This window comes from Elephantulus edwardii, unplaced genomic scaffold (genome assembly GCF_000299155.1).
Source record: "Elephantulus edwardii isolate Elephantulus edwardi_28Jun2011 unplaced genomic scaffold, EleEdw1.0 scaffold00002, whole genome shotgun sequence".
Taxonomy (NCBI): Eukaryota; Metazoa; Chordata; class Mammalia; order Macroscelidea; family Macroscelididae; genus Elephantulus; species Elephantulus edwardii.
The window spans coordinates 43,586,457-43,608,964 of NW_006399752.1; the positions used below are offsets into that span (position 1 = coordinate 43,586,457).

Genomic DNA, 22,508 nt, shown 5'->3' on the forward strand with positions numbered 1-22,508 from the left:
CCTCACAGCTCACATTTTAAGAAACATCTGTCAATAATGACTGGCCTAGAAAGAAGACCAGTGATAAGTATTTAGTAAGCCCTGGTAGCGCAGTATTTAAGCACTCTGCTGCTAATTTCCAGGCTCCCGACTAGTCACTTAGTGGTAAAGTGTTTCAGTGACAACTCAAAGCAGGCTGTTCGAATCCACCAGCTGCTCTGTCGGGGAAAGATGGGCTGTCTCCTCTAGGAATCTACTGGATGGTCATCTATCTATGAGTTGGTTCCAACTCAGTGACCCCTAACAACAACAGTGACTCAAACGCACAGAGCACTTCCACGAAACAAAGACCTGGCAGTCCATGTCCACAAAAAAATCACCACCAGGCAAACTAGGAGGCAGTTCTGCTTTGTTGCGTGGGGTTACTGTGAGTGAGGATGAAATTGTGGACCCTCCACAGCAACAACAAGCATTTAGGAACAATCAGAGAAAAGATCCAGTCGCTGGCAAGTTAAGTCACAGCGGCCCCATAGACAAAGTCATAGTGCCCATAGGGTTTCCCAGCCTGTAAGCTCTACAGAAGCAGATTTCCACATCTTTGTCCTGCTGAGCTTCTCTTGGGTTTCAATGGCTCATTGTTAGAGGTTTTAACCACAGCATCCCCAGGGCTCCTTGGAAAAAAAGATCAAAGGAGGTAAAGGTGATTTTACTGGCTGTGAATGAACTCTTTCCTATACTTGGAGATGACTATCATTCCTCAGGTATAGGAATACGCACCACCTGCCCGCCTTTCCCATTATCTGTGAGAAAGTAACCCCCACCAATAGATCAGGTCTTCTGCTACGCTCCTCATGCAATTGTAAAAGCAGCTCACTGAAGAGGCCTGGAAGGTTCCACTGACTCATGTTAAAACATCGATGACAGCGCAACTATCTTAGTGGTAAGAAGACGGGCTGCCAACCCCAAGGCAGGCAGTTCGAATCCACCAGCTGCTCTGCAGGACAAAGGTGAGCCATCTCCTCCTGTGTGAGATATTGGCTCTGATAACCTGCTGGACGGTCAACTATGAGCCAAGTTCCAACTTGATTGTACACAACAACAGCAGCAATAAAAGTCTTTTAAAAATTTGGTAACAGCCAGATTTGTACACCAATGTCCACAGCAGCATTATTTACTATTGTAAGAACACGGAAACAGCCCAAATGTCCAACCACAAAAGAATGGATTGAGAAATTATGGTATATTCACACAATGGAATACTATCCAGCACACAGGAGCAATAACTTTGTAAATTATTACCTAACTTGGGAGGGATTGGAGAGCATTATGCTGAGTGAACTAATTCAGTCCCACAAGGATAAATATTGTATAAGGCCATTATTGTAGAAGGAGTCTAAGGATCCAGGAGGCATGGGAGAAGGTGGAAGCAGAGGGATGTGGATGTGCAGGGGGAAGAGGGGATTAATCATTGGGTTGTACAATTTGATGGGTGGGGAGGAGGGTGAGGGAAATTGAAATAATTTGTTTGAATTTGTATTAGAAATAAACTAGTGGGGAAGGAAATAGAGAATACCAGAAAAAAAAATTGATAACAGCAACTTGACTGGTCAGATAGGAAATTTGAGGGGTCTGGGGGTTTAGATGGAGGGCAGTGGGTTTATGCTCACAGAGAGGAATAAATAACTCAAGGAGGAGGAGGAGGGGTGCACAGCTTGAAGAATGTCATCAATGTCGTGGGCTGCACAGGAAGAAACTCTGGGCTTGGTGTGTATTCTGCCATGTATATTTGCAATAACAACAAAAGTCAATGATCTAAGACAGCAAACAAAACCAAACCAAAAACTGGGAGAGGTAGGCAAGGAGAATAGATCATGAGATTCAGGTCTCTAAACTGTTCCAGGCAGATTAGAGAACCAACATGGCAAAGAACAAAGTAACAGGCTAGGATGGTGGTGGTGGTGGTGGTGGTGGTGGTGGTGGTGGTTGTGTACTGTAGAGTCGGAACTGACCCACAGCTGACCCTCCAGTGGGTTTTCTGAGACAGTTAATCACACAGGAGGATTGTCCATCCTTCCTTTACAGAGCAGCCGGTGACTTAAACTGCATGCCTTCAGGATTTCAGCGCAGCTTCTTGCCACTAGGCCACCAGAGCCTATTCCGTCATGAACCCAAGTTGTGGATAGACAAAGTGTGAAGGGTCGAAAAGTGCCCCCCCCATATGTGTCACTAATCCTAATGTCTATACCTGTGATTCTCATTTGAGAATCTGGTGTCGTTGGTATGTTAATTAGATGAAACTAGTGCAGGGAGTCTCTAGAGTGAATCCCTTTTGAGATCTAAAAGAGATTAAACTTGCCTTTGAATTGTGGTGCTGCCAAAGAGTATCGAACTTACTGTGGATTGTCAAAGGAACACATGTCTGTCCTGCAGGAAATGCGGTCAGAGTGCTCCTTAGAGGTAAGGATGGTGAAATTTCATCTCACAAACCTTGGGCATGTGGTCAGGAGGGACCAGACCTTAGAAGATTACAACATGCTGGGGAAGGTGGAGGGTCAGTGGAAAAACAGGAAGACCCTCAACGAGATAACCTGACACAGTGACCGTACCCCTGGGTTCGAGCCTGGCCGAGATCCTGAGGATAGGGCGTGCTTCAGATCCGGTGTTCACAGGGTTGCTGTGAGTTATAGTCAACTCCGTGATTCCTAACACCACCTCAAACACAAATGTGGGGAGGCAGATGCTGAGATGCATGGCAAGCTCCCAGGAACAAGAGCTCAAAGCCGCAAGAACCTTCTTCCAGAGCAGACAGCAAGCCTTCTCTTAGAGCCGGTGCCCTGAATTCAGACTTGCAGCCTCCTCAAAAGTACAAAAATAGCTCTCTAGGGGAGCTCTGGTGGCCTAGTGGTAAGGAGCTGCAACTACAATCCCAGAGGCGCACAGTTCGAATCCACCAGATGCTCTGCCGGGGAAGGAGGGACAATCTCCTCCTGTACCAGTCAAATCTGATTTGACGGTACACTCACACAAAAATAACAAAATTTTTTAAAAAACTTTAAATAAAAAATTTAAAAAAAATAAAAATAGCTCTCTGTTTGCTAAAGCCATCCACTTGGGATATTGCTGTTACAGCAACAGTAGATATAACTAAGACCATGCCTTTCCAGAAACTTTTGCAACCCTTCTGCAAAAATCATTAAATCATTAAAATGTGTGCTTTTGATCTCTGATCCTCTCTGGAATTAAATTAAGCAATAAATAAATTTTTTTTAAATGGTGAAGCAAGGCAGAGATTGAGGATTTTATGGAAACTACTTCATAGAGCTACTTTGGGTGAATGACAACCCTGAGTGTTGTGATAAAAACAACTACAAAACCATCAACATTTCCTTAGCTATCATTTTAGTTATTATGTTTGTTATATGCTCTGAGGTTCATGGGGGAAAAAATGACAACTTCTCTTCTCTTCCAGTTTACAAGGATAGAATTTTGTGGCTTTGAAAAGGTGAGCAACTTTCTATTTTTAAGGGTAAGTTACAAGACACAAGTTTATTTGGTGACTCAGGCAAGAATTAGATCTCGAGTGTCATCATGGAGAATGTCCTTTTTACTATAGTAAAATTTATGGTTTGAACTTTAAATAGTAAAATGAAAATTGAAATACAGTACACAGTACAGAAACAGTTAGGTCCTCAGGCCTATCAGGAGAGCCATAACATCAGGAAAGAATGTGCTCCCAGCACTGACCAATCATACGAGGTCAAAGGGAAGCATTCACCAAAGCTCAGAAGGCAAGGAGAGACAGGACAGAAATGGAAAACAGGAAGGGGCGGGGAGGAGGAGAGCACTGTTTCCTTGTGCTATTACAAGATTCAGTGGCGTAAATTAAAGCATGAGTGAATTGTTGATTGGGAAATCAACTTGTTGGTAACCATCCACCTAAATCAGAATAAAAGTTGTTAGTTTGGGTTGTGTTGTTGTGGGGTTTTTTTACAACAGGAGGAAAAGTTTGTTTTCAGCAATTGTGATCCCCTTTTTTGTTTCAGAGAAGCACCTTTCTTTGTCTCAGAGGAAACCCCATCCCTGCCCTCATATGCTGTAGCTCCCATGGCTTCATCTCCCTAAGAATATTACAGTTATTCGGGCCCTTTCTTGCTCAAAATTGCCTAACTGAGCAGGGGCTGAAATCTAGCTAATGCTTCAACTCAAATGTTCACCTATCCCAGGTAGCTCGATACTCACCTGGAGAGAGGGTTATGTGTTCCAGTTTACACACAAGTGCTATAAAAACAAACAGGAACCCTGGTGGTACAGTGGGTAAAGCGCTCTGTTGCTAACTGAAAAGTCCGAAGTTTCTGATCCCTCCAGTTGTTCCTCGGAAAAGGAAAACCCTGGACCGAGTGGGCAGAGTGCTGTGGAGAGGCACAGTGGCCCGCTGCTTCTGTAATGATCACAGTCTTTGAAGCCTAGGGGGCAGTCCCACTCAGGGCTTTTATGCAGCTGCTACAAGTCAGATTGACTCAACAGCAGAGGACTTGAGTTACATAGACAGCAACACCTCTGTTTCTCCCTCTTTAGGGTATTTTGTTCCATTGATTAGCTACTCCTTCTGTTGCAAAAAGGTTTTCTGGTTCAACCAGGTCCTTCCCATCAACGTAAACACATGCTGTGCTGTAGAAACATCGGGATTACTCCTTACCAAGTTCTTACTTCATTCTGTCCCAACACATGCCACTGAGTACACAGGTCCTTCCTAGGAGGAACGATCACTTCATGGCTGTTATTCATTCTACTTGGATCCACCGTCAAACACCCATGGGACCAGCAATCAAGAAATGAGAAAGCAGGTTGCAGATGAGGGAGAGAACAGTTTAAAAGCAATATACGATAGGATATTATGGTTATCACAAGAGTCCAGGATTAATGTTGCATAGTGGAGTGTACTTGGGGCCTGGGGAGTGGGCGTGCAGGGGTATTGTATACCAATGAAGGAATTTTTCGTTTACTTTTCAAAGAGAGGAGCGAGCAGGGGTGGGGGCAGGGAGAAAAGTACAACAATGAATGAATGGAAATCCAAAATCTCTGTAAATATTCATTAAAATTAATAAAGTTTTTTAAAAAGAAAAAGCAGGTTGCATTGGGATTGTCAAAGAACTCATCTTGCTAAAGAGCAATGATGTCAGTTTAAAATTAAGATGTGCCTGTTCCAAGCCATGGCCTTTTCCATTACTACCTATGCATCTGAAAGTTGGCCAACAAATAAGAAAGAGTGAAGAAGAATGGATGCCTGTAAGTTGTGGTACTGAAGAGTCCTAGTAGCTTATGGACGGCCAAGAGAGCAAACAAGTAGGTCTCTGAAGAAGTCCAACCACGGTGCTCCACAGACGCAGGGATGGTGAACCTTTGTCTATGTACTTTGAGTATCTTGTCAGGAGGGGCCCATCCTTAGAAAGAGGCATCACACTGGGCAAGGTGGGGGGTCAGAGAAAGATAGAAAGACCTTCAGTGAGATGGACTGACACTGTAACAAAGGACTTCAGCAAATCAAAGATCATGGAAATGCCATCGGGTAGATCTGTCAGATCTGTTGGTCAGAGGGACGCTAAGAGTCACAATTGTCTCCAAGGCACCTAACACCACCACCACCACAATGCAATCATAAAGCCCAGCTAAATTATATCACCCAATGATGAAGTCAGAGGGAAAGGCAATTTCCCACCAAGAGATTCCAGAAATTGAGACTTCAGGAAGTAGGATGCCTTGCAACAATGAATGAATGAAAATCCAAAGTCTCTGTAAATTTTCACTGAAATTAATAATAAATTAAAAAAAAAAGAAAGTAGGATGCCAGCTACAAACTCTGAGAGCAGGGGCCTTCCCTATGTTCAGTCCTGGACATCAATGAGGAGATAGTGCCTGGCGCACACTAGGCACTCTGTAAGCATTTGTTGAATGAAGGAAATTGGTATTGGGGGGAAAAATAATGCAAGTTTTATGTTTCATAATTGAGTGGAACCAAAATGTTAGGTGATGTAACATGAAAGGAAGCAAAGAGTTTTGAGTGGATAAGAAAAGGATTTTAGAATTCTCTTCTTAAAAAAAAAAAATAGGGGAGCTCTGGTGGCCTAGTGGCAAGAAGCTGCAACTACAGTCCCAGAGGTGCACGGTTCGAATCCACCAGATGCTCTGCCGGGGAAGGAGGGGCAATCTCCTCCTGTACCAGTCAGATCTGATTTGACGGTACACGCACACAAAAATAATAAAATTTTTTAATAAATTTGGTTTTTTCCAGATGCTCTGCAGGAGAAGGAGGGGCAAAGAGGTAATACCAGTTAGATCCAATTCGATGGTACACAACAAGGAAAAAAAAATCACTAAGGTTTATAGGGAGGTTGTGTTTTCATTCATTCATTGTTGCACCTTTTCCTCCAATGCACCTCTTATTCCTCATTATTGTCATACATTTAATGTGTAATCACATTCATTTAGGATCGTGTTCCCCCATCTCTTCCACTGCAGTGTTCATTATCTGTCCACTCTTTTCCTATTCTCCCTCCAACCTCTCAGGAAGATCAGTATGGTGAACATCTTTAACTCTATTAGAATAATCTATCATTCAGTATGATTTTTTTTAAGTACAGTTCTACCCTGGTATGAGGTATCTAGATTCAATTTTATCTTACTTGGAAAAAGAATGAAAATTGGTTCAACAGTTTAATTGCCATGATACATTTTTAAATATAATATTTAAACATTTTTAAAAAGTATTATTCTAAATTATAGAAGGAAAATTCCAGAAGACTTAATTGTGCTCATGAGAAACCTGCATGAATGAAGAAGCAGTCACTCAAATAGAATAAGAGTCCCTCAGCTGGAACCGTATGGTTTAAAATCAAGAAAGGTGTGCATCAAGGTTGTGTTCTTTTTCTGTACTTATTTAATATGTATGCTGAGCAAATAATCCCAGAGTATATGAAAACATGTAGGATTAGAGGAGGACTCATCAACAATCTGCATCACGCAGATGGCACAATCTTGCTTTTAGAAAGTGAAGAAGACTTAACTCACTCACTGGAGAAGCTCAAAGACTCCCGTCTTCACTGTGGCTTGCATCTCAACATCAAGAGAACAGAAATTCTCACAACTGGGCCAATAGGCAGTGTTATGATAGATGGAGAAGAGATTGGATTTGTCAATGATTTCATTTTACTTGCATCCACAATCAACACGCTTGGTAGCAGTGGTCAAGAACTCAAAAGAGGTGTTGCTTCGGAAAAGTCTGCTGTCAAGAATTTCAAACTGCTGAAGAGCACTGATATCAATTTAAAGACAGAGATACATCTTGCCCAAGCCATCGTATTTTCAACTGCTTTGCAGCTAGCTGGAAGTTGGAAAATGAATAAATTAGGCAAACTGAAGAGGAATTGATACCTTTGAAATGTAATGGCATCAAACAACACCATGAGTAGTGTACAGGGAGCCCTTGGGGCATGCTTAATGTGTTGGACTTCCAAGAACAAGGTTTGCTGCTTGAACCTACAGTAAATGTTAGGCAGCTTGTGACTTTAGAGATTTGCAACCTCAAAATTGGCGCAATGGTAATGAATTTGAGTTAGTTCATTAATCTAAGAGACAACACCCCCTCTGCTAAATCTCATACCAAGGACACATGCGGTCTCATCCTGGTCCCCTTTCCCTGCCGATCACCTCAAGTACTGACCAGGAAACAGGAGATGAGAGACAGTATTCTCTAGAGGCACTTCCCCCCTATTTGGAAAGTTAAATGGATCTAGTTAAACTTTTGGGATATTTGTGTTGATTCCAGTAGGCCGTTAATTTTTAGCATGCATTGTCACACTGGAAACGTGAGAGGAAAATAGTTTACTACATAAAACTAACACATTTCAATTGAAAAGATGGTCACACGTGAAACACACATGAAACGTAAACCTCCCATTGTTTCTTGCGGCTGCTGGGCATCTGAGAAGATCCCTCTGGCCCATTTGCAGTAAATGAGAAAAGAAACACAGCTGACCCACTGCCTAATGAAGAAAGGTGGTTTCAGAAAGACAGTCCACAGACGAGGCACACCTTGGTTAACAAAGGCTAATTTGTGGGATGTTTCTTCTCATTCCTTTTTTGTGTGTTGTGCCAAATGTAAGATTGTTTGTTGCTTGTCCTCATTCTACAATTTTTAATTTCATTATATGAAATGTGTCTCTTTGCTCGCCTCCCATGTTCAAACTACCAAATTTTCCCTTTTACAATGAGATTTTTGCCTTTCTAATGTCTCAAGTCTATATGTTGCCTAATAGATTCTTTCTTTCTTTCTTTCTTTATATACACAGGAAGACTATACCAAAGGAAAATTGTGGTATAGTGAAAGATGCTTTGCAAACAGAGAAACCTTTGAAAGTAAGTTTTTTGTCTGTGTGATTTATTTTATTGTTTTTTGTACATTCAGACATTTTATTTTATAACATTAATTGTCACTTGTTGTAATGTGCCTTCGAGTCCCCTGCACCTCATAGTGACCCTATGTACAACAGCCTTAAACCCTGTTCTATCCTGTACCAATCTCACTGTCTCTGGCACACCCACCCCAATTACCCCAGTCACTGAATCAATCCACCTTATAGAGGGTCTTCCTCTCCTGCACTGTTCCTCTACCCTCCCAAGCATGATGTCCCTCTCCAAACTCTGGTCCCTCCTTGAAACATGTCCAAAGTATGTCAGACGAAGCCTCAGAATCCTTGCCTCCAAGGAGCACCCTGGTTTAACCCTCTGTGGATGAACCTGTTTGTTTTCTTAGCATTCAATTGTATATTGAATACTCTTCTCCAACACCATAGCTCAAAGGCATCAATTCTCCTTCGATCATCTCTAGTCATTGTTCAGCTCTTAGATGCATAGCAAGTGATTGCAAAGACCATGGCCTGCATCAGACGCACCTTAGTCTCCAGAGAGACACCATTGCTCTTCAGTATTTTGGAGAGTTCCCTAACAGCAGACTTTCCCATCACAATACGTCTTTTAATTTCCTGGCTGCTGGTGCCAAGAGTGTTAACTGTGGAGCCAAGCAAACTAAAGCTGTGAACAATCTCAATCTCTTCACCATCCATCCTGATGCTGCCAATTGGCCCAGTGGTGAGAATCTTTGTTTTCTTGATATTAAGCCTCAATCCATATTGGAGGCTGCAGTCCTTGACCGTTCACAACAAGAGCGTCACTTTATAATGTAATTGTTAATAATACTGTTTTAGAATTCTAAATTAATTATAGATTAACAAAGAATTATAGTTTAATTTCCTTAACAGTGGTTCTTTAATTAATGTACTGGATTATAATTAATAATTAAACTGATCAACCATAGCTGAGACCACAACACATAACAAAAATCAGCCCCTTATTCGGTAGTGCCTTTCTCAGAGATGAATTTTGGTTAAAGATATATCAACAGGCTTCCGCTCATGTGGATAATATATACATGTGTTGTTTGTTGTTGTTCAGTCAGCTTTAGCCTATGACAGCCTTGTGTATAAGAGAGTGAAACACTGTTCCATCTGGTACCATCTTCATGATCTTTGATATATTTGAGTCTGCTATGTGTCTATATGATGTCAGTCTGGAGACGAAGTTGCACCTGGTCCCGGCCATAGTCTTCGCAATCACTTGCTATGCATCAGAAAGCTAGGCAATGACTAGGGATTATAGAAGAAGAATTGATGCCTTTCAGCTGTGGTGCTGGAGAAGAGTGTTGAATATACCATGGACTGCTAGGAGAACGAAGAGGTTCATCCTAGAGAGGGTGAAAGTAGGCTGCTCCTTGGAAGCAATGATTCTGAGGCTCCATCTAACATACTTTGGACATGTTGCAAGGAGGGACCAGTCCTTGGAGAGGGGCATCATGCTTGGGAGGGTGGAGGGACAGTGCAGGAGAAGATCCTCAATGAAATGGATTGGCTCAGTGACTGGGGTAATGTAGGTAGATGTGTCAGAGACAATAAGATTGGCACAGGACAGAGCAGATTTCAGGGCTATTGTCACCAGTGATTCAATGGCACATAACAACAATACAACTATCAAGACTTTAACAAGCTTCTATACTAAGAAAAACTGGGAAGAAAGGTCTGACAATTTACTTCCAAAAATTAGCCCAAGACACAACCTTCCTTGCTGAAAGTGAGGAGGACTTGAAGCATTTGCTGCAGAGGATCAAGGGCTACTACAGGCTTTGGTATGAATTACATCTCAACCTCAAGAAAACAAAAGTCCTCACCACTGGACTAACAGGCACTAGATAATAGAATAATAAGAGATGAAGAAAAGGCTGAAATTGTCAATTATTTCATCTTGCTTGAATCAACAATGAGTACGTTTGGTATCAACAGTCAGGAGATCAGGGAATGTGTTATGTTGGGTAGGTCTGTTACTAGGGGCCTCTCTAAAACAATTAAGAGCCTGATTTAGACCATAGTCTTTTCAATCACTTGTTGTGCATCTGAGAGTTGGACAATGGAAGAGAGATGCATCTGAGGGCTGGACAATGAATAAGGATGACAGAAGAATTGATACCTTTGAATTGTAGTGTTAGAGAAGAGTACAGAATATCCCAAGGACTGCCAAGAGAACAGATATGTCTTCAAGAAGGTGCAGCCAGAGTGCTCCTTGAAAGCAAAGATGGTAAAGCTTCATCTCTTATACTTTGGACATGTTGTTAGGAGAGGCTATTACTTAGAAAGGGACATTACGCTTGGAAGGATTAAGGGTCAGTGAAAGAGAAAAAGACCCCAAGATGGGTTGACACGGTTACTGCTATGATGGGCTCAAGTGTGTCAGAGATGATGAGGATGGCACAGGATGGGACAGAGTGAACTGGTCTGTTGTTCCTGGGATTGCTGTGAGTCGTGCTTGACTCGACAGCACATTAGAACTAGAACCCACAGCAGACTATTGTCTGGAAAACTTACGATTAACTATAATATTGTTGTGTTGTTGTGTACCGTTAAGTCAGAACCAATCTATACCTGACCCAGGTTTTCAGAGGCAGTTAGTAGCATGGGAGATTGCCCATCCTTCTCCTGTGGAGCAACTGGTGGCCTCAAACTGTGTGCCTTCAGGATTACAGCACAGCTTCTTGCCACTAGGGCACCAGAGCTCCCTAATAAATAATATATGTTGTCATTGTTGTTATGTGCCATCAAGTCACTTGCGATTCATTGTTGTTGTTATGTGTAGTCGAGTCACTTGCGACTCATAGCAAACCTATGTACAACATCCCTAAACTCTGCTCTGTCCTGTGCCAATTGTACCATCTCCGATACACCCATCCCGATTACCCCAGTCACTGAGTCAATCCACCTCATAGGGGGCCTTCCCCTTCTGTGCTGTCCCTCTACCCTACCAAGCATGATGTCCCTCTCCAAGGACCGGTCCCTCCTTACAACATGTCCAAAATATGTTAGACGGAGCCTTAGAATCCTTGCCTCCAAGAAGCAGCCCGGTTTGACCCTTTCCAGGATGAACCTGCTTGTTTTCTTGGTAGTCCAGGGTACATTCAATACTCTTCTCCAGCACCACAGCTCAAAGGCATCAATTCTCCTTCTATCCTCCTCAGTCATTGTCCAACTCTCTAATGCATAACAAGTGATAGCAAAGACCAAGGCCTGTATCAGATGCACCTTAGTCTCCAAAGAGACACCATTGCTCTTCAGTACTTTGGAGAGGTCCCTAACAGCAGACTTTCCCATGGCAATGCGCCTTTTAATTTCCTGGCTACTGGTGCCAAGAGTGTTGACTGTGGAGCCAAGCACACTTAAGCTGTGAACAATCTCAATCTCTTCACCATCCCTGATGCTGCCAATTGGTCCAGTGGTGAGAATCTTTGTCTTCTTGACATTGAGCCTCAATCCATATTGAAGGCTGCAGTCCTTGACCCTCTGCAGCAAGCGCTTCAGGTCCTCCTCAGTTTCAGCAAGCAGGGTTGTATCATCTGCATAATGCAGATTATTGATAGATCTTCCACCAATCTTGACCACACATTTCTCCTCATAGAGTCCAGCCTCCCGGATAATCAACCTGTATTAGATTCATAGAAATTAAATAAAATTATATAAACAGAATAAAAGTTAACAGATTTGCTGGATAAAAGTTAATGCCTCGAAAATGAGAAACAATTGAGTCAAAATCTGAGTCAATTTTCATACACTGTGATAACTATAAGTAAAGAAACATAAATATATATTAGTTAATGGTACATAACACCTAGAATTTTTGTGTATGTCATCTATTTTATTAACACTGATGTTTCTGGTTTTATAAGTATTGAAGCTATTCATGTGCCTTTGTGTTTTGCAGTTGATTACATTACTATCACCTTTGACAGAAACAAGACCCTGAGTGAGGTATAGTAATGAATATTTTTTAAAGTAGGAATATTTGTTGTGTTTAATTTCATGCTTTGGAAGCAAGAGTTGCACCCACTTCCTAAACAACATGCCTCCATAAACTCTATGAACTTTGATAAATGCCAGTAGTTTTAGAGAGGCTTCAGGCCTTTTGTTCATAGGGTCGCTATGAGTCGTGCTCAACTTGAAGGCAATCGACAACAACAACAGCAATTTTATCCTAGTCACACCAGCTGAAGCCTTCACTATCACTCCATGGTGTCTTATTGTCAGGCACTGTTGAGCTGATTCCAGCTCACAGAGACCCCCACATCCCACAGGACCTCCACCTGCCTGGTCCTACACCAGCCTCTCAATCGGTGATCAGTTTTCGCCCATTGTGGCAGTCACTGTGTTAATCCATCTGTTTGAGCATCTTCCTCTCTTTCATGCACTCTCTACTTCTCCAAGCACAATGTGATTCTCCAAAGGCTAGTGACCCCTGACAACATGTCCAAATACCTGAGACAGAGTCTCTATATCATTGCTTCTCGGAGCATTCAGGCTATGCTTCTTCCAAGAACTATTTGTTCGTTCTTCTGGTATCTGGTAATCCATGGCATATTCCATATTCTTCAACAACACCATATCTGAAAGGCATCCATTCTTCTTCATTCTTCTTTATTCGTTGTCCAACTTGTGTGTGTACATATGTGACCATTGCAAACACCTCAACCTGAGTAAGGCACTCCTTAATCCTATGAATGACAGCTTTGCTTTTGAACACTTTAAAGAGGTCTTTCTTTCACATGATGAAATGCTCAAAATCACTGGCCATCTGAGAGATGCAAAACCAAAACAACAATAAGATACCATCTCAAGCCAGTTACGATAGCAAAGTTTAACGGGACAGCAAGGAGTAAACGTTGGAGTGGTTGTGGAAAGATTTGAACTCTCATGTTGCTGGTGGGATTGAAAAATGGTACCACCACTGTGGGAGGCCCTTGGACACTGCTAGGAATATACCCCAAGGAAATCAAGGAAATTAAAACTGAGACATGAACAGAGGTAAATACACTTATGCTCATAGCAGTATTATTGACAATAGCATGAATATGGATAAAACTCATATATCCATAAACAAATGAATGGATTGAGAAATTACAGGACATTCACACAATGGAATAAGCTGGACGAAGGAATAATGATTTGTGTAGAATAATATGTAACATAGGAAAGCCTAGAGAACATAATGCAGAGTGAACTCAGTTTCAAAAGGACAAACACTGTATAAGACCATTACTATAAAGCTAAAAGAATAAATATTAAATGTGTAGAAATGTCCAAAAGGGAAAAGCAGAGGGGAACAGGGAGCAGGGCAAAGGGAAGAAAGACAATCATTGGGATATCAGAGTTTAGTGGCTGGACTGGGGGGAAGGTCAAGGAATAGGAAAGATTCAATTCTTTTAATTGAAAAGATGGTGTAATAATGGTCATAGGTCAATAGTAATTCACTATATCAAATTCAATGTACATGAATGACTGTATGAAATACATTATAAATGAAAGATTGTATAAAACACAATGTAGAGTGTCCAGAAGCTGAGCTGCAGTCCCGAAGGCACACGGTTCAAGGCCACCAATTGCTCCACGGGAGAAGGATGGGCTATCTCCTCCTGTGCAATTAACTCCCTTTGAAAACCCACCAGAGGGTCGGCTATGGGTCGGTTCCCACTCAGTGTTACAGAGCAATAACACAGGGATGAAACACAATGTAAACTAATTTCATACTAAGCCCAGTACAAAGTGGTCTTTTAAAAGAATATTTGCATACAATCATTCATACACATTGTGGTTCATGTGTGTACATTGTGTTTTATATAATCTTTCATTCACATAGGGTTTCCTTCTTGTGCATTATTGCTTTATGCAATCATTTACATACATCGTATTCTATAGAGAAATCTTCTGTAACAGGTTTGCCCAGTGCAATACACCTTTCATTTCTTGACTACAGCTTCCATAGTAGTTGCTTATTAAGTACACTACAATCTTTAACAACTTGAATTTTTTCTTCATTTCTCATGAGGTTGCTTGTTGGTCCGGTTGTGGGGATTCTGTTTTCTCTTTGTTGTGTTTAATGGTCGTTACTCCTCCTTCCTCCTTGCGGTCAAGTCAGCACTGACTCATAGCTGACTTCCAGCAGGTTTCCAGAAGCTATGAGGCTCGGGAAGAGACTGCCATTCTTTCTTAATTATGGTGAATCCAGACTTATGCAGTGCTACTAGAAATATAGTCTGTCCCAGAAAGAGATGTTTCACAGAGCTTTCTAGACCTGGATTCGCCGGAAAAGAGTGCCAGTAACTTTTCCTTTCTCTTTTGCAGGCAAGTGCTTGTTTTTATAGCAGCGAACCGTTCCTTGAGTGGCTTACTTGCCTACCTCAAAGTAGGAAAACAACAGTGGTAACATTTCTCGTTGACATAGAGCGTGAAAATGGAATTTACCTTCTCATCAATAGCAACGTAAGTCTTAGTTCTTCATTCTAAGTACAAAAAACAAAAAATTTACCTTAACAATAGATATTTACTGGGTGGGGTGGGGTGGGGCGGGGCGGGGGATGGTATTGTATGCCAACAAAGAAGTTTATCTTTTGCTTCTCAAAGAGAGGAGCGAACTGGAGATAGGCAGGGGAGAGGTAAAGAAAAATGTGCAACAATGAATGAATGAAAATCCAAAATCTCTGTAAATGTTCATTGAAATTAATAAAATAAAATAAAGAAAAAAAACAGGAAAATATAATCTACAATTGAAAATATAAAGTGGAATTAAAAAAAAAAAACAACCCAATAGATATTTACCTGTTCTAGTTGTCTTCAGAACCTCTGGTAGTTTAACGGGAAGAAGTTCAAACCCAAAGGCATGAAGTTCAAATCCACCAGCTACTCTGAAGGAGAAAGATGGACAATCTCCTCCCATGTGATTCACTTCTTCTGAAAACCCATCAGAGGGTCGGAGGGTCATTGAGTCACCTGTGACTCATAACAACCCTATATACAATAGCTCTGAACCCTGACCTACCCTGAGACAGTCTCACTGACTCCCACACACATAACCCCATTACTCCAGTTACTGTGTCAGTCCACCTCATCTGGGATCTTCCTTGCCTATGCTAAACCTCCACCCTTCCAAGCATGTTGTCCCTCTTGGCCAAGTGTCCAAAGTATGTGAGACAGAGTTTCAAAATCCTTGCTTCCATCCCAGGGTCAGGGTCAGGGGGATTGTATACCAATGAAGAAATTTTTCTTTTACTTTTCAAAGAGAAGAGCGAACTGGAGGGGAGGGGTCGGCAGGGAGAAAAATGCAACAGTGAATGAATGGAAATCCAAAATCTCTGTAAATGTTCATTAAAATTTAAAAAAGAAAACACCTTGCCTCCAAGTAGAAATTTAGTTTCACTCACTCCAAGACAGACCTGTTTGTTCTCTTGATGGTCTGTGGTATGTTCAATCCTCTTCTCCAGCACCACAACTCAAAGGTATCAATAATTCTTCTGTCATCCTTAGTCATTGTCCAGCTCTCCAATGAATAGCAAACAATTGTAAAGGCCATAGTCTGGAGCAGGTGCACCTTCCTCCCTAGACTGATATCATTACTCTTTAGCACTTTGGAGAGGTCCCCGACAGCAGACTTTCCCAGTGCAATTCATCTCTTGATTTTCTGATTGCTGATAACAAGAGTGTTAATTATGGAGCTTAGCCAGCTGAAATTGTTAACAACCTCAACCTCTCTTCTATCTCTTATCTGTCATGAAGCTTCCAGTTGGCCCAGTGGTGAGAATCTTCATCTTCTTGATGTTGAGCTTAGATCCATATTGAAGACTACAGTCCTTGACCTTCTGCTGCAAATGCCCCAGGTCCTCCTCAGTTTCTGCAAGCAAGGTTGCATCATCTGCATGACGCAGATCGTTGATGAGGTTTTCCCCCAAACCAGATACCACACTCATCCTCATAAAACCTAGCTTCCGAATTATCTGTTCTGCTTACAGATAGAAAAGGTGAGGAGACAGGACGCATCCCCGACACTCCTTTCCTGATTTTGAACCGTGTACTGCTTCCTTGCTCTTTGCTGAAGATTGCTTTCTGGTCCAAGTACAGATTCAAGTATAGATTTTGCATGAACACAATCAAGTGTTCTGGGATTGTGTTTGTTCTCAAGGTTACACACTTCGTTGTGATCCACACAGTCAAATACCTTTGCATAGACAATCAAATACAGATAGATATTCCTCTGGTATTCTTTGCTTTAGTCTCTAGTGCCACGGCCTCTTCTAAACCCAGCTCATGTTTCTGGTAGTTCTCTTTCAATTTACTATTCCAGTCATTTTGGGGAAATCTTGAGCAGGATTTTGCTTGCGTGTGATATTAGTAGTTGTTACTGTTGTTGTTAGGTGCTGTCAAGTCACGTATGACTCATATCAACCCTATACAGAGTCGATCTGAACTCCATCCTGTCCTGTGTCATCTTAACACTTCTGCCACACTGGAGCTCATTGAAGCAGTCACGATGTCGAATCCACCTGGTTGAGGGTCTCCCTCTCCTTTGCCAACCCTCCACCCTTCCAAACATCATGTCCCTCACCTAGGAATACCCCTTCTTACAGCATGTCCAAAGTATGTGAGGCAAAGCCTTATCATCCTAGTCACCAAAGAGGACTCTGGCTGCACCCTCTCCAAGACATATTTGTTTGTTTTTTTGGCCATCCATGGGATATTCAGTAGTCTTCTCCAACACCACATCTCAAAGGCATCAATTCTTCTGTCATCACTATTTATTATCAAGCTCTCAGATGCATAGCAAGTGATCAGAAAGACCATGGCCAGAATCAGAGCATGATTTGAATTTGAACCATGCGGTGTTTCCTTGCTCAGTTCTGAAAACTGCTTTCCTTATTTTAATTTGATCAGATGTTTTTATTTCATTTATAATCAGGGATAAGCTGATTGGTCATTTTTATTTAATTAACAATCAGTTGTGGGCTGAAAGCCTCTGATTTAAACCAGTCAGGGCCAGGTGAGCAGGCCTTTGTGATTAAAAGTCATTTGGTTTGAAGAATGCTTTGCTATTAAAGTTACAAACTAAATTAGCAGTTTATTGTGTTTGGGGAGAACATTGTTCTAAGTGGTACAGCAGTTGTCTGTACTGAGATAACTTGTGGGTTGTTGTGATACTGGAAACTGTGACCCTAGTGTTTCAAATGCCATAAGGGTTACCCTTGGTGGACAGGTTTTAGTAGGGCTCCCAGATTAAGACAGACTAGGAAGCATGATTGGCCATCCATTTCTTAAATAATAGGCATTTGAAAACCCTATGAATGCCAGAGCAATGAAGATAGTTATAGTAGTGTTGTGGTAGAACCCAAATTGAAATGAGGCAAAACCATGACAAACATCATTTAATAACTGGAACAAAGAGTGTTGGAAAACCAGAAATTGTTAAAAAATGAAATGGAATTATACTAGTGATATCATTTAATAATTTCCACACTCTGTAGGTCACCTTTTTAAAAATAGGAATAAATAAGGACCTCTTCCAGTTAGTTGGCCAGGTGGTTGTCCTCTAAATTTCATAGCACAACCTCATAAGCACCTGCAGGGAAGCATCTGTTGGTTGAAATATGTCAATTGGTATTCTATCGATTCTTGGGACCTTCTTTTTGCTAAGTCATCCAAAAAAGACTTAGACTTCATCCTTTATCACTATTGCCTCTTGATCATATGTTGTTTCATGAAATTATGTGTCAGACACTTCTTTTGGTACAATGACTCTGTGTACTCCTTCCATCTTCTTTTAATACTTCCTGGATCATTCAATATTCTGCCCATAGTGTCCTTAATCATTGCAATTCAAGGCTTGAATTTTTTTCTTTAGTTCCTTCAGCTTTAGAAATATCAAGCATAGTATTCCATTGTGTGAATATACCACAGCTTCTCTATCCATTCATTTGATGATGGAATTTGGGTTGTTTCCAACTCTTTGCTATTGTGAACAAAGCAGCAATAAATACATCTGCTTGGGTGGACGTTATGGTTTCTTTGGGGTATATTCCCAGTAGTGGAATTGCTGGGTCAAATGGTATCTCTATTCTCTATTTCCAACCTTTTTAGAAAGCACCATTAGAAAGCAACAAGGAACTCATGAAATATTATACAAAATGGGTGACCCTGGAGAACATTATGCTGAGTGAAATACCTCAGTCACAAAAGGACAAATACTGCATAGTGCCACTCTTATAAAATGTGACTGACATCGGGGTTGGGGGGAACCTAAGAAATGAGGGGATAAATAATGTATACTGCATTGAAACAGATGAGGGAGAGAACTGTTTAAAAGGAATATAGGATTGAGTATTATTTTCATGACAAGATTTTCTTGACTCTCACTATATGTCATTTCCTTTGATAGAAATGACAATTACAGTGGTCTACCCACATTGCATCTCCCTAATTCTGCAAGAGAATATGAACCACTCAAGTTTGTCCTATATAAATTTAAGAGTTAGTGAATGGTTCATTTAGGTGAACATATCTTGGCTGAAAGCAGGGAATACCAGAGGAATGTCTATCTGTGCTTCACTGACTATGCAAAGGTATTTGACTGTGTGGATCATAACAAACTGTGGCTGACTGAGAAGAATGGGAATCCCAGAACACTTGATTGTGCTAATGCGAAACTTATATTTGGACCAAGAAGCAGTCATCAGAATAGAGCAAGGAAATACTGCATGGTTCAAAATTGGGAAAGGCGTACGCCAGGGATGTGTCCTGTCTCCATACCTTTTCAACCTATATGCAGAACATATCATCTGGGAGGCTGGGCTCTATGAGGAGAAATGAGGGGTTAAGATTGGTGGAATATCTATCAACAATCTGCGTTATGCAGATGACACAACCCTGCTTGCTGAAACTGAGGAGGACCTGAAGCGCTTGCTGCAGAGGGTCAGGGACTGCAGCCTCCAATATGGACTGAGGCTCAATGTCAAGAAGACAAAGATTCTCACCACTGGACCAATTGGCAGCATCAGGATGGATGGTAAAGAGATTGAGATTGTTCATAGCTTTAGTCTGCTTGGCTCCACAATCAACTCTCTTGGCACCAGCAGCCAGGAAGTATTGCAATGGGAAAGTCTGCTGTTAGGGACCTCTCTAAAGTACTCAAGAGCAATGGTGTGTCTCTGGAGACTAAGGTTCATCTGGTACAGGCCACGGTCTTTGCTATCACTTGTTATGCGTCAGAGAGCTGGACAATGACCAGGGAGGATAAAAGGAGAATTGAGGCTTTTGAGCTTTGGTGTTGGAAAAGAGTGCTGAGGTACCATGGACTGCTAAGAAAACAGATTCATCCTGGAGAGGGTTAAACCGGGCTGCTCCTTGGAGGCAAGGATTCTGAGGCTCTGTCTCACATACTTTGGTCATGTTGTAAAGAGGGACCGGTCCTTGGAGAAGGACATCATGCTTGGTAGGGTGGAGGACAGGCACAAGAGGGGAAGGCCCTCTGGGAGGTGGATTGGTTCGGTGACTGGGGCAATAGGGATGAGTGTGTCAGAGACAATGAGATTGGCACAGGACAGAGCAGAGTTTAGAGCTGTTGTAGATAGGTTAACTATGAGTCGAAAGCTATGACTCAACAGCACGTAACAACATGTTAAAAGTAATAGCCACTATCAACAACCCTGGTACCAACAGTCAGGAAATCAAAAGATGAGTTATATTAAGAAAATCTGATGTCCGGGATCTCCAGAGTGCTAAAGAGCAACAATGTTCATCTAGAGACTAAGGTGCACCTGATCCAGGCTATGGTTTTCTCAAATGCTTGCTGTGCGTCTGAGAGCTTACAATGACTAAGAATGACAGAAGAAGAATGTATGCCTTTGAGTTGTGGTGCTGAAGAAGAGTATTGAACAATCCATGGACTGCCAAGAGAACAAACAAGTCTGTCCTGGAGAGGGTGAACCTAGGTTGCTCTCTGGGGACAAGGATTTTGAAGCTCTAACTCACATATTTTGGGCATGTTACCAGGAGAGATCAGTCCTTGGAGAAGGACATTTTGCTGGAAGGATAGAGGGTCGGCAGAAGAGAAGACGACACTGAGTGAGATGACTGTGGTAACGATGTCCAGTGTTCTCAAGATGGCGAGGTGGGGTCAGGAAAGGTCAAGCTTCAGAGTCCTCTTCACAGGGTCACTATGAGTCCTCGTTAACTCAACAGGCATAACAATAACAACAGCAACAACAGCCACTGACCATTACTTTCCATTCCAAAGGCTCTTCAGTGTAGCTGCGTGTTAAATTGATTCTTAAATCCATTCTCAATATACATCGATTAGGCTTTACCATCAAGATCATGATCTATAAGGACTGGGAAGAGGCCCAGAGAGACATGTTTTTATAAAAAATAGTTTCACATAATAGTTGTGAACAAGGATAATAAAGAATGTAAACGAAATTCAAATGATGATTCTGCAGTAGATCTCTGTATGCTTTTCAGTCTTGAACTTTACAGAAAGTAGTCAATCTCCTTATCTTGAAAACAGAAAATCTCCTTATCTTGAGAACATAACGGCATAAGGCTCTAAGTATCTCTCTGGAGGGGCCTGAGAGAGTGAGAATAGCATAGCCCCTCACTGCTCCACAGCGGGAAGCAGATAAAAAGGCCATAGCCCCAATCCCCACGGTACCTCTACATCCACACGAGCAGCAAGAGCTTTGTTTATTTGTCATTGACTCACAGACTCACAGTTGTGATACCAAGAATGGGGTTTATTAGGGAAGTAAGATGGGGAGTAGGGGAAGCAAAGAATAACAATGAAAATCAAGATTTCACCCCAACAGTCCCAAGGCACAGTTCCTCCATTAATTCAGGCTCTTGTTTCAGTTCAGTCAACTCCAAATCATCCAGCAAGGTTTGTCTCAGAGTAGTTAAAAATCAGCTTCTCCTTCAAGCATCTGGCAAGAACAGCAAGACCTTTAACTGTGGCCAGCACAAATGCAAGAAGCCTTGGATTACAGCTTGCCATAGTTTTTCCATAGCAATGCCACAGTCTCCCCACCACCATCACCAGGGTCTCGCTCTCAACAGGCCCTTGCTCCAGTCTCCCTCAAACCTAGCCCATCTCAAATCCTGCTGCCACAAGTCTTGCTACTTAGTGTGGGAAGCACTCTCACTCTCATCCTAGTCCCACAGCTATTGATCATTTGCAAGACCATATGTTTGCAGTTAAAGTAGCTGGAGACCAGAGGGGGCTTAATGTAATGGCTAAAAGAGCCAATTTTTAGGCTTACACCACAGTCCTAAATTTCATTTCCAACATAAAATGGGTATTTATGGAGAATGGGTCAGATAACCTGGTAGTGATGATTGCTGATCTCAGCTCTATCTGTCTTAATAAAAGTCCAAGGAACTAGAAACTTTAAACATTATAATTATAAGAGTAATAATAGATAGATCATGGAATGTTAGAAAAAGAAAGATCTACAACAAGATGGATTGACTGAGTGATTATAAGAATGGGCCTGAGGATGGCATAAGAGAGGATCCAGTTCAGATCTGTTGTTAATATCACTTCTGTGAGTCATAGTCGACTCGATAGCACATAAGAATAATGATAATACTTGGGAAATTTGTGTAACCTAACACTTTATCTATTTCTAGAAAAAAGTCACTGCCACTGTGAACACCATGAGAAATAATCAACTCAGTGTCCTGAGTAAATATCCAAAGTTTAATTTTCCTTCAACATTCTCTGTCCCTGTTGGAATGGTATTCCATCCAAGAAGTAATATTCTCTACGCTTATGGTAACCAGGTAGGTGCATATAAAAGTTGATGTTCTGGTTTGCTGTTACTACGTACCATTGAGTTGGGACCAACTCATAGCTGACCCTCCACTGAGTTTTCAGAGACACTTCACCTCACATGAGGAGATGACCCATCTTTCTGCAATGGAGCAACTGGTGGATTTGATCCATGTGCCTTTTGGGTTGGCAGAGCAGCTTCCTACTGCTCACTAAGCCACCAGAGCTCTTTATTCTGGTATATTATTATTGTTAAGTACTGTTGCGTTATAACCCCTCATAGCTGACCTTTTTTT

The 22,508-nt window shown here is 41.7% G+C and overlaps 1 protein-coding gene across 1 annotated transcript in view; it reads left to right on the forward strand.

Moving 5' to 3' along the window:
* The window catches only part of CATSPERB (catsper channel auxiliary subunit beta), a 211,865-nt gene that overhangs the window by 94,573 nt on the left and 94,784 nt on the right, over positions 1-22,508 (forward strand). Inside the window, 5 exon segments of the mRNA XM_006879213.1 lie at positions 3,449-3,481; positions 8,325-8,391; positions 12,334-12,380; positions 14,748-14,885; positions 22,071-22,223. Coding sequence (XP_006879275.1) covers positions 3,449-3,481; positions 8,325-8,391; positions 12,334-12,380; positions 14,748-14,885; positions 22,071-22,223 — 438 coding nt within the window.